General features: G+C 42.3%; 1 protein-coding gene across 1 annotated transcript; it reads left to right on the plus strand.

The window, feature by feature from the left end:
• The first annotated feature begins 11,135 nt into the window (after positions 1–11,135).
• Positions 11,136–12,839, plus strand: LOC309496793 (uncharacterized protein). The gene is made up of 5 exons (XM_082166907.1): positions 11,136–11,608; positions 11,692–11,850; positions 11,949–12,203; positions 12,290–12,580; positions 12,653–12,839. Exons 2-4 carry the CDS (start codon positions 11,737–11,739, stop codon positions 12,332–12,334), a joined length of 414 nt encoding a protein of 137 aa, XP_082023033.1. The 5' UTR covers positions 11,136–11,608; positions 11,692–11,736; the 3' UTR covers positions 12,335–12,580; positions 12,653–12,839.
• Positions 12,840–15,253: the final 2,414 nt, after the last annotated feature.

Below are 15,253 nucleotides of genomic sequence, written 5' to 3' on the forward strand. Positions count from 1 at the left end.
TATCTATCTATCTAAAGCTTTAAAGCTTCAAGGTTTTAAAACTCTTATCTCTTTCTCAAAACAGGCGTAGTGAACTGGAGCAAACACTCGAGTGAGCACAAGGAGAAGTACAGAGTGGCATATGAGTTGAAGAATTGCTTGTTTTGTGGGTACTTTTTTAAAGAAATACTGAAATATAGAGAAATATTGCATCACAATAAGTGTAATTGTGATTGTCAAAACATTTGGGAACTAAATAGAATTTTATGAAGTTTAGTGACAATATGTTACAATGTTTACATTGTACAATGACTGGTAGGATACCGTTTTTATTATTGCTTGACAAAAATTTCAAGATTTCAATTCCATTCTTGTGATTTGATTCCGATTTTGATTCAATATTGACTACTTTGGATACACGTTTATTTAAAATTTTATTTAAAAAAATAATCTCACCTAATGCTGTAAACATAGAGGGCCCAATCTCCTGGTATTATTAAAGGTTAAAAATAACAAATGAAATTAAATATAATGCAGTTTTTGTTATAATAACAATTATTTAATGACATAAGTAAAAATATAATAAAAATGTAATATAGTGCTCAGCAAAATCTCCTCTCTAGCTATTTTTTCTATTCAATTAACATGCTATGGTCATTAAATGGCTTTCCTGAGGTAAATGTAACGTTATGTGGCATAATTGTTCTCCTGCTATTATATATTGACCTCTTTCCGTGGTTGAAAAACACTAATTGTTCGATATTATGTATACTTTCGGTAAGTTGTACTGCATCTTTAAATAAAAAAGTAACAGATGATCGGTTCACGTGCACTTGAACTGAGGCGCTCAGCGATCTGTCACGTCACTCAAGCCGAGTATCAAGAACACACAAAACGTGTGTTCTTGACGCTGAGCAGTGCTTTAAGTGGGCCGGTACGCGCCGGTACTCAGTACCGCCACTTCCAAATATAGCTCTTGAGCGTACCGCCACCTCTCCGTGCGCCCAGAACGTGCTTTTAGCGTACCGGTACGCTCATTTGCACATCTGTTTTAATCCTTTGGCTGCGCTAACGCTTTTCAGAGCACCCTTCACAATGCACGCTTCCTAATTCGTCCCACCGAGAGCAGAGACTACATTACCCATACACCCTTGAGTTTTACAAGTGAAAAGCTCATGCGTCGCTTTTGCCGCTGTCAGTGTCAACAACTCAACGTGGTTCGGAGAGGGTGTGTGAAACGCGCAACCATAGCTGCTCGGTTAAAATACAAATACAATGAACACTTAATATGCTCTCCTGGCTTCAGACTCTTGAGTAGTAAAAGAAAATGATTTGTACAGTATTTCTCATTTTTCATTTGGTGTAGGTAGGCTACTGTGATTGTATTTTGCTGAATCTGATTTTGTATATTTTTCAGGGGTAAAGAAATGAACCATCTTTAAGACTCATGTTTATGTTCTACTGTTCTATGGTTATTATGTTATTATGTTTTATAATTTATTTTATGTACATTTTGTTCAAAATTTTTTCAATACCCTTTTGCACATTTTATTTATGTTCAGTAGCTCTTTCTAGCTCAAGCAAATCCACAAACTAATAAAAGGATTTATTATTTTTTATAAGGTCGTCTGTTGACTGCTGTATATAAAACCCCTTCAGTATAGTTGTTGTTACCTCAGGGGAGGAGGGGAGTCAGCAAAAAAATAAAATAATAATAATAATAATAGAGTACCGGCACCTCTTTTGGGCCACTTAAAGCACTGACGCCGAGTATCAAGAACACACAAAACGTCATACTTTATACATTTTATAATGATACATTACAGTTACAGTACAATAAGCATTTAAAAATGTTAATCTTGTGTAATATAATTTTATTATATTATATTTATTATACATCTGTTAATTTAAAAAAAGTAACAGATGATCGGTTCACGTGCACTTGAACTGAGGCGCTCAGCGATCTGTCACGTCACTCAAGCCGAGTATCAAGAACACACAAAACGTCATACTTTATACATTTTATAATGATACATTACAGTTACAGTACAATAAGCATTTAAAAATGTTAATCTTGTGTAGTATAATTGTATAGTTATCCGTTTCATTGTATTGTGAGAGTTACTTCCTGATCACACTGTTGAAAAATAATGCTTGAAACTTATGGGCATTTTATATATTACACGAAATTTATACATGAATATAAGTGTATATTAATAAAAATGTATACATTAATATACGTGTGTAATGTAATTTATAATTTACAGTCTGCAATACATATAAAAATGTACACAAAATAGAATGTAGTTGTTAAGATTTTAATCTGGAACATGTTTATTTTTTATGTTTTTCGGGTCATCTTCTTAAAAAGGGTCCTTACTGCAACGTTACAATAACGTTCATTTTATACATTTTCCTTTAGTAATTTCTATTAAAAATGTAATATATTTAAATAGCTTTTTCAAATGTGATGCAGTTTTGTAAATACTGATATAAAAAAAGAATATACAAAATAGGGAATTTCATGTTTTTTTTTCTATGCCATGTAAAAAATGTACAGTAACCTTAGATGTCAATTGTTTCCATACAAACAAAAGATAACATAATTAACTTTTTATGACAGATGTTGCCATTTCAATTTGTTAATCATCTCAATTTAAGTGTAAAAATATTTTTTTCATAAAAAAAAAATCATAAAAATGATCAGTAAATAATACAAAGAATTTTAAGATGCTGTAAATTAAGCTATATATTAAACAATTCCATTTGAAATAATGTCATATTGTAAAAGAATGAGCTAATTTTAAGTATCTCAACATTGAAACCACGGGTGTGGGACATGAGCAAAAATGGTGTTTGGACATAAATGCTTCATAATTTGACATTAAATCATATTATTTTTTATTTTTTATATCAAGGTGTGTGTGTATTGACACTACTATATTTATGAAACATCAAATGACAAATTTTAACATAAATAAAAAAATTCACTCCTGGGACTTAAAGGTGCCTGTAGTTGCAGAAACACCCTTATACGTTATAATGATACATTAATTACAGTACAATAAGCATTTTAAAACGTTAATCTTGTGTAATATAATTGTATAGTTATCCGTTTCATTGTATTATGAGAGTTACTTCCTGATCACGCTGTTGAAAAATAATGCTTGAAACTTATGGGTATTTTATATAAAATATCTTTTATTTTACAAGAACATGTGCAGCATGCATTTTTAATTTCAAAAATCAAAAAAAAAGAAGCCAACGATTATTTTAATCGTTTTAAAAGAAAAATAATGTAAAACTTCACAATCTCTCAAACGAGGAATTTACTCGGAGGCCCAATTTGTCGTTGCATTCTTGCAAAAAAAAACAACTCCATGTCATCCCTGAGCTCAAACCGAAACACAAACGGCTCTCTTGAATCTTCTGTCTGTTCACGGAGTTTGTTGAGGGCTTCTTCCTTCTGATCTTCATTCATTTGAATGAAAAGAGTCTCCTCCACTGGACCCTTGAACAGATGGCTGTTGGAATAGAGCCATTCCACAGCTTCCTTCATGTGCCAGATTATTGGGAACTCCTTCATTACAGAATATTAAAGGAAAATGTGACTTAAATATTTCTTATAAATGTATGTTAATATATATTATAATTATATAAATATATATACGCATTGCCTCACTGCTCAGCGCTGCAGTGGCTGGAGATGTTGTGCTCAGCGCTGCAGTGGCTGGAGATGTTGTGCTCAGCGCTGCAGTGGCTGGAGATGGAAGCGGGTTTTTTTTTAGCAAACCTGAACATGCGTCTCAAAATCCCTTCTCCTTAAAACTGTAGTATCACAGTATGGGCAGTGGTGATGCAGTGCTGCTCTGCATCCCAGTCCACAAAGAGTATAATGGTAAACTATTATGCTATAATATATTGGGTGTACATATATTAAGCAAATAACTGAAGATGTTCATACCTCCATAAACAACTGCCTTTTTTAAGTGGATTTGATGAATGCACCACACAATTATCTCAACATTGACAAATGGGGTTTAATAAATAAAAACTGAACTATAAAGGTAACATTACACACACACGTTTTTTAAGCCGTTTGGTTTATGAGGACACAGATGTCCTTATAAACCATGTTTACGTTGCAATTTATACCTTATACACATTTGTGTCCTCATAAACCATATACATGAACACACACACACACACACACACACACACACACACACACACACACACACACAAACACCATACAATGGTTAAAACGTCACCACAAGGCCCATCAAAAATAAATCAAATCATCCGTGGAAATTTTTTTTTAATACAATAAAGTATGATAACATATTCAAGCTTCAATAAGATGATAAAGCGAAGCACAAATTGAATATTTAGCAGATAAACGCTAAACTTAAAATATGCGCTAATATATTTCACCACAAGATGTCAAAAACATTAGACAACTCACCGTGCTCTCCGCCATGCTTGTGACGTTTCGTGTGTAATAAGCTCCAAAACCTTAAGTGGCGCTACTCGGCGGTAAACTCCGCCCCTCACTTCCGGTCCTGGCGCTGGTGGGTCCTGGTGCTGGTGCTGGTGTGCAGCTGGATATATCTCGTTCTAGCCTCTGAAAACCAAATGCTGGGTCAAACACAGATGCTACAAAGTAGGCACTGGTGAAAGGAAATTTGGTGGGACCTCTTTTTTCATCTGGCTTACATCCTGACATCATCACTGCACTGACGATCTCTGTGAACCTTGCTTTTATGGAGTTCTCCAGAGCTCTCACCAGCGGCCCACAGTATCTGACACAGGGCGGACACAGGTGAGGACCAAGCGGCAACCTCCCCGTCTACTGTCGTTAGTCATCATTAGCCGTGTGTCTGCTGTCTGTTAGCTGTCATGTTACCTCAGCTAATTTATCGTAAAAATAAATACATTCCAGCCACTAATCTTAGCATTTCTGCCGTGTTTGCGATTTTTCGGGATTATTTCACAATCATAATGTCTTGCTGTGGGGTTAACTGTATTTACAGACCGTCCAAGAAGAAGCCTGGACTAAATTTTTTCCGCTGAGTGAATTCAAATATAATTATGACCGCCGCTAGCGTAGCTAGCGAAAGCGGTCATATAGGGATTGTCAAAGTTTTTTTTGTTTTTTTTGGTCATCTACTGAATTTTTCGTCAACGATACCAGGGACACCGAAACACCGGGGAACATGACATTTGGTGGGCATGTAGCCCCACTAGACTTTTACGGAAAAATTTCGTTTGGTCCCCGGGGGCCACTCCCCCCGCGCTGGGCCCCCCCCAAACCCAAAAAATGCAGTTTTTCCTAAATAACTACCTGAACCGTGGCACCGAGGATGAAGAAATTTTTATGGTATGTTGGTCTTAAGGGCCAACATCAACCTAGCCCATAATCACTCATTTTTGATTTGCGCCCCTCCCATAAAAAATGAAAATGCAATATTATTCTGCTTTAATCGCCCCTATCTTCAGTTGAGATTTTCAGAACTGCACCATATTTCATGTGTATGATTAACTTGATATCCTCTGGGGGTATGCTAAGTTTCGTAGAATTTCATCCATGGGGGGGTTTAAAATAAATTCATTTATGTGCACATTTAGTGACTGTACACTCATCGGCCTGTAGATGGTGGTGTTGAGCGAAGGGTTGCTAGTTTAGGATGATACTGTCACACACACACATGCAGGAATACAAACAAACGCAAGCATGCACACACACTGACATCCACACGCACAGACACACACCCATACACACCCATACAAATCCACATGCACAGACACACACACACACACACACGCGCACACACATGTACGCACGCATACATACACGCACAGACACACACACACACACACATACAAATCCACATGCACAGGCACACACACGCGCACACACATGTACGCACGCATACATACACGCACATACACAAACACACACACACACACACACACACACACACACACACACACACACAGACAGACATGCACATACTACTACTTTTTTTAGGTATATACATAAACACGCAATACAGCCAAATTGCTCCACGTCATTTATTTTTGTGGAAAGCCAGTGCAGGCCTGAGCGGCGGTCATATTTTGTACCGCCATGCGGTACATCTAGTTTATTTATTATTTATAATTGCATTTAAAACTTTATTACACTCCAAGATCCAATAGACTGTGATCTGTAACGTTAGGCTGAAACAAACCATAGACTGTATAAAACGTCTGAAACGTTGTCATATAACGTTAATGTTACGCCTGCATTTTTATAAATAGCGTAACATTTATTAACACTGACTATATTTGGAAGTATTTTTTGACATGTCCTCAAAGATATGTGTAGGAAATTAGCCTGTAATTACTCAGTAAACAGAATGAGGACTAGCTGTGATGTCCGCCACAAATTCTTAAGCTAAAATACATTTATTACAACCTTTTGGACACTGTAGTAATTTAAGTTCTATTGTTTGCAAGTAGTCTGTGAAGGAGGTAACTATCTATTTGTTTGCGTAAAGTTTTCCTCTAGGTGATCAAGAACATCTCAGGCTGGACCAGTGGATGCTCAACGTGAAATGACAAAATTGGACTCCTAACAATTCTTCTCGTCTGTGCAGTGAACATTTCGAGAGTCATCACTTCACCACTGACTCCAGGGTACAGACACCTCGTTTCATACCTTACAAAGAGTCAAGCAACATATTGGTTGAAATTGGTGAAGTATTGACCATCATACATTCATTTACATTACATTAACATACTAAATATTTGATTAGGTCACTGTTAAGTGAAATTAGTGATACACCAGTTAAGTTTAGTGTTTTAACCAATCAAGCAACATGACCACTTTTTCCCAACCTTTGCATTTCAGTGCTTTTAGGGCTGCACAATATTGAAGAAAAATGTGATAACTCATTAAATAATGTGATTCTATATGCAATACGATAATGCTTAAAGTTTGTCAAATAAACTTAAATTATCTTTAAAATATATTTAAAATTATATAACCTACATGCGTGTTTCACATTCTTTTTTTGACAAGAAAACATCCCTACATTCTGAAAGTGAACATCAGTTTTTTACTGTAGCAAACCACTGGGTTTAGAGTTAAAATAAAAAAAATATCTCTGTGAAATTCATTTTTGAAAAATTATTCTCCTATTCTGTTTAATAGCAATAATAATTGTAAAATTTAATCTGTACATTCATACTAGTGTTAGACCGAATAATGAAACATAAACGCATATATCTCTGATATGAATAACAGCCAATATGACCAGGGGTTTTCCTGGCTGAAATTGAGGTGGAGGTGGTAAAATCATAACAATAGGGGGGTCCGGGGGCATGCCCCCCAGGAGAAAATGTTGGGCAAAATTACATTTCTTTTATATCCTAAACAGAGGCTTTACTCCCTTCAAACTTAAATTGTTAATGTTTCATTACATCACTTTTTGAAAACACTCTTATCGGAATATTTTTTTGTACCTTTATAAAGGGCATTTTCCCTCTAATTTTATTAAATGTATGCTCTAAATTTCATTTCAAATTCTTAAACTTTACCAATGCATTCAATTAAAATAAGACGACACTAGGCTGTACCAATAAAATTAAATAATTTACACAGCACTCTGGTTGTGTGTAGCCTATATTGTTTAACTATAATTAATATGTTATAAATAACTGCGCGAGCCTCAAAAGCGCAACTTTGTTACCATCCGTACATTTAGGTAGGCCTATATTATTATCAACTATAGGCTATCAATCAAGACTTACATTAAATGAAATAAAACAGAATCTTCCTCGCGTTTTCGGTGATTCCCTGGTTATTTTTTATATTAACCTATATTTTATAAAAAAGACTCGCGCTAATATCGTGCGTGTGCACAAAACAGCATGCCAGAATACAGTTCTCTTTCGAGCTTGAACGAACAATAACACAATTATGCCACAATGTCTTTTTGTCGAGTATCTTCATAACATAAGAGTAGTCTTATGATGAACGTGAAGAGTTGTGACTCGTGAGAGAATGAAGCGCGTCTGAGATCCGCGTCTCTGTCAGCAGTGGCTGGTCTTAAAGGGACAGTACACAGTAGCCACTAATTATATCTGTTGCTAAAGTTAATCAAAGAACAAAGGGAACAGAGAAAAAAACTCACTGCTCTTGAACTTTTTTCTTTGGGCAGATTATCACTAATCTGTGTGTGCATTTATTTTCCTTGAGAACCAAGCAAGTTGACTCATGAAACCATTTGTTTATATCGCAATCGCAATATTGACCTCTATTATCGCAATATGACATTTTCCCCAAATCGTGCAGTCTTTATTAAACTCAACACATTATAATGATTTATCGTTCATCCACCCTCGATTGAATAGAATGTTTTTATTACTTGGCCTACTCGACCCGTGGATTATGATCCGCGCAGCACTAGCTATCAGCAAACTATACGGTTTGAGAATGGACTCAAGCGGGAACCGCAATAGAACCGTCACGGTGGAAAAAGTGTATATGAGCACGTGACTGTCGAGGCGGCATAATTCTCTATGCAGGAAAACCCCTGATGACCAATAATGTCATATTTTGTATGCTTCTTGTCATTTTTATTAGGGAAGGATATGCCTGAAGGACACCACTGTGCCAACAATTTTCTCTTTCTAGCATGCTTGGTAAGTATGGATGAGGTGGTTAGTGGCATCCCTATTTCAGCTGTAAATAGTAATGAGGAGGTTGCATATGTAGACAATAGAAGTAGTGCCAACAGCTATGCTGTCAATCAGAGCAATGTCATGATGATGGAAGACACACCTGAACAGGCCTTTGTCACTCAAGATGTCGTGCATGATGACATTGCTCTGACCGTGAATGTGTGTGAGGATTATGGTTTGGGTAGCAGCGTTCAACACACAAATCGGAGTGAAAAAAACTTTGGTTCTTTGAGTGATCACTGCTACTATATTTCAGAGTCTCCAAAAACAATTAAAAAGAAAGCTTATTAGGTAAAGGACAAGCTATGTGTAGCTCGCAAAAAGCTGAGGTTGAAAAGGCAACAGACAAGGAGACTAAAGGCAAGAGTTTCTTCCTTGAAAGGTGTCATCAAAGTGCTTTAGAAGAAACGTATAATTTCAAGTGAATGTGCCTCTCTTCTTGAAAGTCTGGATGATGTTCCCTGGGAGGTAGTCCAAATAGGCTGTTCGTGGAAAAACGCCCATACAAATAAGCTGCCATTGGACGCATAGTGCCCCCGATGGACCGTAGGGCGAATATGGATGACAATTGCCCATTAAATAGTGGGCATTTGTCACTTTGTGATAACCCCTGCATCCGCAAAGCACTTTCCAATTCCCCCGGAATAGGTGGTATACGGACAGCCTTAGGGGGTGATACTGAGGTAATGCCCCCATAAATACCCCAAACCTACCCCCACCCCCACTGACCCCCAAGCCACTCCCACATCCCAATAACCCACTATTTGTCCAATAACCCACTATAGCATGCAAATGTCCCCTTGATCCCCCCCACCCCTCCCACTCCCAGGCCACGCCCCCCATCCCACGAACCCACTATTTGTCCAATAACCAACTATAGTGGGCAAATGTCCCGTTGACCCCCCCACTCCCAGGCCACACCCCCCCCCCACTCCCAGGCCACACCCCCATCCCACGAACCCACTATTTGTCCAATAACCCACTATATTGTGCAAATGTCCCGTTGACCCCCCGACCCCACCCCCCCACTCCCAGGCCACGCCCCCCATCCCACGAACCCACTATATTGGGCAAATGTCCCGTTGACCCCCCCGACCATTCCCAAGCCCCGCCCCCATCCTACGGACCCACTATTTGTCCAATAAACAACTATAGTTTTCAAAAAACATTTACCTTCGCTCTAGAGCCCTGCGCTTTCGGTATGTCGCTCGGGGCGTGCCCAGGGGTCACCGTGCCGAATTTGGGGCCGCTGGGACTTTTCTATAAAACTCCCACCCGCCCATTAAATGAATGCGTTTGCCACAGTGGTTTCGCGGATACTGCTTCGAAAGGGCCGATCGACCAGGGGGCGCCATTTTCCGTCTCGCCACGGCCCCCTGGAGCGGGCGGAAAAGTTTGGTGGACCTACAGCCTCGTTCAGGGGTCGAAAGGTCAAAAAAGACACTCCACAGTGGTTTCTCTGACACCCCTTCGAAAAGGCCGATCGACTAGGGGGGCGCCATTTTCCGTCTCGTCACGGCCCCCTGGAGCGGGCGGAAAACTTTGGTGGACCTACGACCTCGTTCATGGGTCGAAAAGTCAAAAAAGACACTGCAAGTCCATCAACAAAGGGCCCCTGGGACGGCCCCTGTACATAGACGCAGGGTCATGGTTCCTTGAGATTTTGACCCTCCAGGGGCCCCCGATGAATGGCCCCGAAGCGTTAAAGTCCAGGACCTTCCTGAAAAAACACCCATCCACTCTAGGTCCTTTCGAAAAACGATCAAACTCGGTCCACTTTCACACCGCTCATAGAGGCTGAAAGTGACTGGTGATTGGACGACCTTTTCCTCACTCCACTCTCGCACCCCCTAGAGTTGAATGTGGACCTCAAAAGTCTATAAATGATCCCTGCACTGGTTAACCTTTGTCATTTTCACCCACGATTTTCACATTTTTACCCTCTCACTACCATTACACTGCCATTTACACACACTGCACCCGGTTCTCGACGCGTTCCTCACTTGTTTGTTTTTTTGCTAAAAGTTTTTCACATATCTCTGTATATTCTTATTAATATATATTATATTATATATTAATATATACATATATACATTATAGATTATTATTATTACTATACATACATATATATATTTTTTTTATAAAAATATACATATGGCAACACAGGAGTGCCCGCTGTGCCACAGGCTTTACAGCCAACTTAGCCAGCACCTCACTATGACCCACCTGGTCAAGAATAAGGAGGAGCGTCTGATGCTCCTTGCGTTTTCATCCGGGAGGGTGGACGTCTGCAAGGGCACCTGCCCCGTGGCGGCTCTGAGTGAGTACTCTGTCGCTTCTCCCTCTGGTCGGCCGTTGTTCCGACCGTGATTGTTTGTGTTCTCACCCCCGTTGTCCTTGTGTGTTTTCTCTTTTCGCAGACGTCCTCCTCGAGGAGTTCCGGGGCCACCAGCAGGGCGCCGACCCATCCCCCCGGTTAGTCAACAACGTGGGGTCCAAATTGTTCAGGATCAAGAGTTTCATCTCCTACATGGCGGTGGGGCAGCCGGACCTGGCCAGTCTGGGCTTCATTGATGACAACGCGAGGATGCGGTCTTGGTACGGCTCCCTCAAACACGCCAAGATCGCGGAGCCGACTGTACAAATGTACTTGAAAAATGTGGCCCAGTTCCTGGCCTACGTGGCGGAGACCCCACCGCCCACCTGCCGGCTCTCTCGCGTCGCCATGGTCGGCCTCACTCGGGAGATGAGGAGATGAAGTCCCTGATTCGGTCTGTGAGGCGGAGGGTGGTGGTCCACGAGGTGGCCGTGAAGCAGGCCAAGGAGGGCCACCTCATCGCCAAGGCCACCCTCCGCCGATGCGCAGCCTCCGCCAAGGTCGCCATTCCTGAAATCCTGGGTACGTTTTTCCCTCCTCTTGCCTCTCAAACCTCGGCTTACCACACGCCCCCCCTAATGCTTGTCCTTTTTTTTCCCTCACAGACCGCCTCAAGGCGACAGGTGACAGGAAGGCCCAATGGTCTTTTTATGGGCACCTCACCGCCTACCTCACCTGTATCTATGGGCATCGCGCAAAACATGACAATTGGGGAGGTGGAGGCAGCGCAGCAGGCCGCCATGGACGGGTGCTACGTGATCAATGTGAGTGGTTTTATCTCTCTCTCTCTCTCTTTGTCTTTCTCCCTCTCTCTGTCTGCTCAGTTCTCTCTTACGCCACTCGTTTGTCGCTGTTTCCGCAGATTGCTTCCCACAAGACCAACCAGGCTTTCAGGGCCGCTCAGCTGGCCTTTACCGAGGAGGAGTACGGGTGGTTGTCGGAGTTCCTGGCGGTGAGGAAGAATTTAGTGGGCGGTAGAAATGCCCACTATTTCTTTTTCACCTCCAAGCCCAGCTTGTGCAAGAATTTAAATCAATACTTTCAGGAAAGATGGGCTGGGATGGAGCTGCCGGGAGCTCCGACGTTCACTGACCTCAGGACCTCCATCGCCACCCACGTGAGTTTTCCCGCCCGTGTTTCTGCCTCGTGAATTTCTGACGTGCGTGTGTTTGTTTCTTACTGTGCTTTTCTCTTTCCGTACAGGCCAAGAACACCCACAGCCCCGGGGACAGGCAGAAAGTGGCATGATTCATGTGCCACGACACCTCCACGGCTGACAAGTTCTACGCCCTGAACTTGGATGCCAAGCAGGCTGTAGAACAGCGCAGCCTGTTTGAGTCAGCCGTGGAGGGTGAGGATTCCTCCCCGGGGACCCCGAAGCGCCCCGCCACCTCCTCCGTGAGAAAAACAACTCGTAAGCGGCCGTCCCCCGCCGCCATCCCTCCGCAGGTGGCAGAGTATGGCGACGACGACGACTCGAGGGAGTCCGCTTCAGTGAGTCCATCTTTTGGTGTGTCCGTCTAACCGTTTGTCTGACGGGTGGACGTGTTCGCTGACTCTTTGCAGGAGGGGCCCAGTCCGGCGAAGCGGCGGCAGCAGCACAGGGTGCTCATACCTCTGAACCTCAGTTTGAAGTACCCTGTGATTCGGCTGTCACCGCTGAAGTCGCCGCACAAGGTGGCCCAGAAGCTCCTGAGCGCTGCCCTGAAGAGGCAGCGAAGATAGTTTTTGTTTAATTTGTTTTCTTTGTGTGTTCCTCTCTTTTTCTAAATAAATGTTTCAAAAGTTACATCTGTCTTGTCTTTTTTACTGAAAAAAAATGCATAAAAACATTTAATTAAAAAAACAAACAAACTAAAAAATATCAAGTTATTTTATAAAAAAAAAAAATCACCAGTCATACAACTATTTCAGCCGCCGAGTGCAGTGAAATAGTTTTTATCATGACGGGAACTAAAACGGGAATTAAAATGTCTACCAAAGAAACTGTCTCAAATCCCATTCAATAGATTGCAGGTGGGATTGTGTCCAATTGCAGCTTATTTAATGGTGGAAATGGGCCCGTATCTACCCGTATCTACCCCAAAACTCACCTGTATCTATCCACCCGGCCATATCTCGGCGCCTGGTGGCGCTAGAGACACGGGACCAAGTCCAATCGACCAGCTGCAGCACAATTGCTATGCCCACAAGACTTGAGCTCAATAGGGGCAAAAATAAGGGTGGTGCACTACCATATCTCAGCGCCTGGTGGCGCTAGAGAGACGAGGCCGAGCCTGTTCGACTCAGATATCACTCTAAAGGCCTTTCCCCTCCCCATGTTTTGATAGAAAAATATAATTCAAGTGGGTGGATTCTCGTTCAACTTTATCACAGTTGGTGAAGTCCCACCTGTAACTTTTTCTATATTTGACCAGGCATAACTCCAAAGCCCAGCCGACTTGGGGCTCCATACTCCTGGTGTATGGGGGGCCCAAGGGTACCTCCCAAGACCAGGAGTTTGGAGCTCCAACTCGTCTTGGTTCCCGAGATATACCTGGTCAAAGTTCCATTTTTAGCCGGGCATAACTCCAAAGCCCAGCCGACTTGGGGCTCCATACTCCCGGTGTGTTGGAGGCCTAAGGGTACCTCCCAACACCAGGAGTTTGGAGCTCCAACTCGGCTTGGTTCCCGACATACGGGTGGTTAAAGCTAGACCGGAAGTGGCCATTTCTCGGAAACGGAAGGTCCCAGGAGCTGGGGATGGTGGGGTTAGAGGGGGCCCTATGGGCCCTCTCTACAGCCGGAGTTTGGAGCTCCAACTCGACTTGACCCTCGAGATACACCCGGTTATACATAAGGGACTTTTAGACAAAAAGGTCTATATCTCAAAAAGGACGAGTCCCAGCAGATCGTCCTTGAGGGTGGTGAGAGGCTAGGGGGCCCTCTCAGACCCTATAGTCACGAGCCTCTGGGACTCTTCCTTCTGAAGTGCACCCTTTCCTGTTGGGCCCCGTATCTCGGCCCACGGGGGCGCTAGAAGCTCGGGCCAGGGTGCGTTGGAGAGGGCCCCTCGAGACCTTACTTTGCCCCGAGTTTGATGCATCTCGGTTATTGATCTTTCCATAAAAATGCAGTGTCCGCGAAACCACTATTTGGCAACTAGATAGGTTGGATCTGGGACATTTATGTGTTTTTGCTCTCCCGTCATGTGTGATGTCGATTCTCGTTATTTAAACCACCTCTGCTGTACTAAGCACACTCGACTGAACACGTCACACTGATTTTCAGTCATTTCAGTGCTTAATTTGCATTAAAATGCAGTGTCCGTGAAACCACTATTTTGCGGGAAAACAGTGGTGTCGCGGACACGGTGGATTTTAAGATTAGCTTTCAAAATATTTTGATGAAAACCATTTATCAGCACTCAGCTGGCTCCCCTGAGTCCGTGGCACTAAGTGTCATCCCAAAATTCCACTGTCCGCGAAACCACTATTTTATACAATGGAATAAATGGCACGTGGGATCTCCATATCTCAGCTCTGGAAGGCTCTAGAGCCTCCAATCTTGCACTCCTGTCTGCGCCTCATCACCCTCTATGAGAATCCAGAGTTTCGAGAAGATCAGAGAAACTTTTTTTGGGGTAGAAAATTAAGGTTTCTCGGATCTTCTCGAAACCTTGGATTCTGACAGAGGGCGATGAGACGCAGACAGGAGTGCAAGTCCTGGCTCTCTACACTTCTCCTGAGCTGAGATATGGAGATCCCACGTAGCATTTGTTCCATTGTGCAAAATAGTGGTTTCGCGGACAGTGGAATTCTGGGATGAAACTTGGTGCTACGGACTCTGGGGGGCCTGCTGAGTGCAGTGAAATAGTTTCTATCATGACAGGAACTTTAATTAAAATGTCCAGCAACGATACTGTCTGAAAACCCATACAACAGATTGCATGTGGGACTGTCCAATTGCAGCTCATTGAATGAATGGTGGAAAAACATTTTCAAAATATAGTGGGTTATTGGACAAATAGTGGGTTTGTGGGACGGGGGCGTGGCTTGGGAGGGGTTGGGGGGGGGGGGGGTCAACAGGACATTTGCCCAATATAGTGGGTTATTGGACAAATAGTGGGTTCGTGGGATGGGGGCATGGCTTAGAGGTCAAGGGGGGGGCAACTGGACACTTGGTCAC

Source organism: Leuciscus leuciscus (genome assembly GCF_965113295.1).
Source record: "Leuciscus leuciscus genome assembly, chromosome: 4".
In the NCBI taxonomy this organism is placed as follows: Eukaryota; Metazoa; Chordata; class Actinopteri; order Cypriniformes; family Leuciscidae; genus Leuciscus; species Leuciscus leuciscus.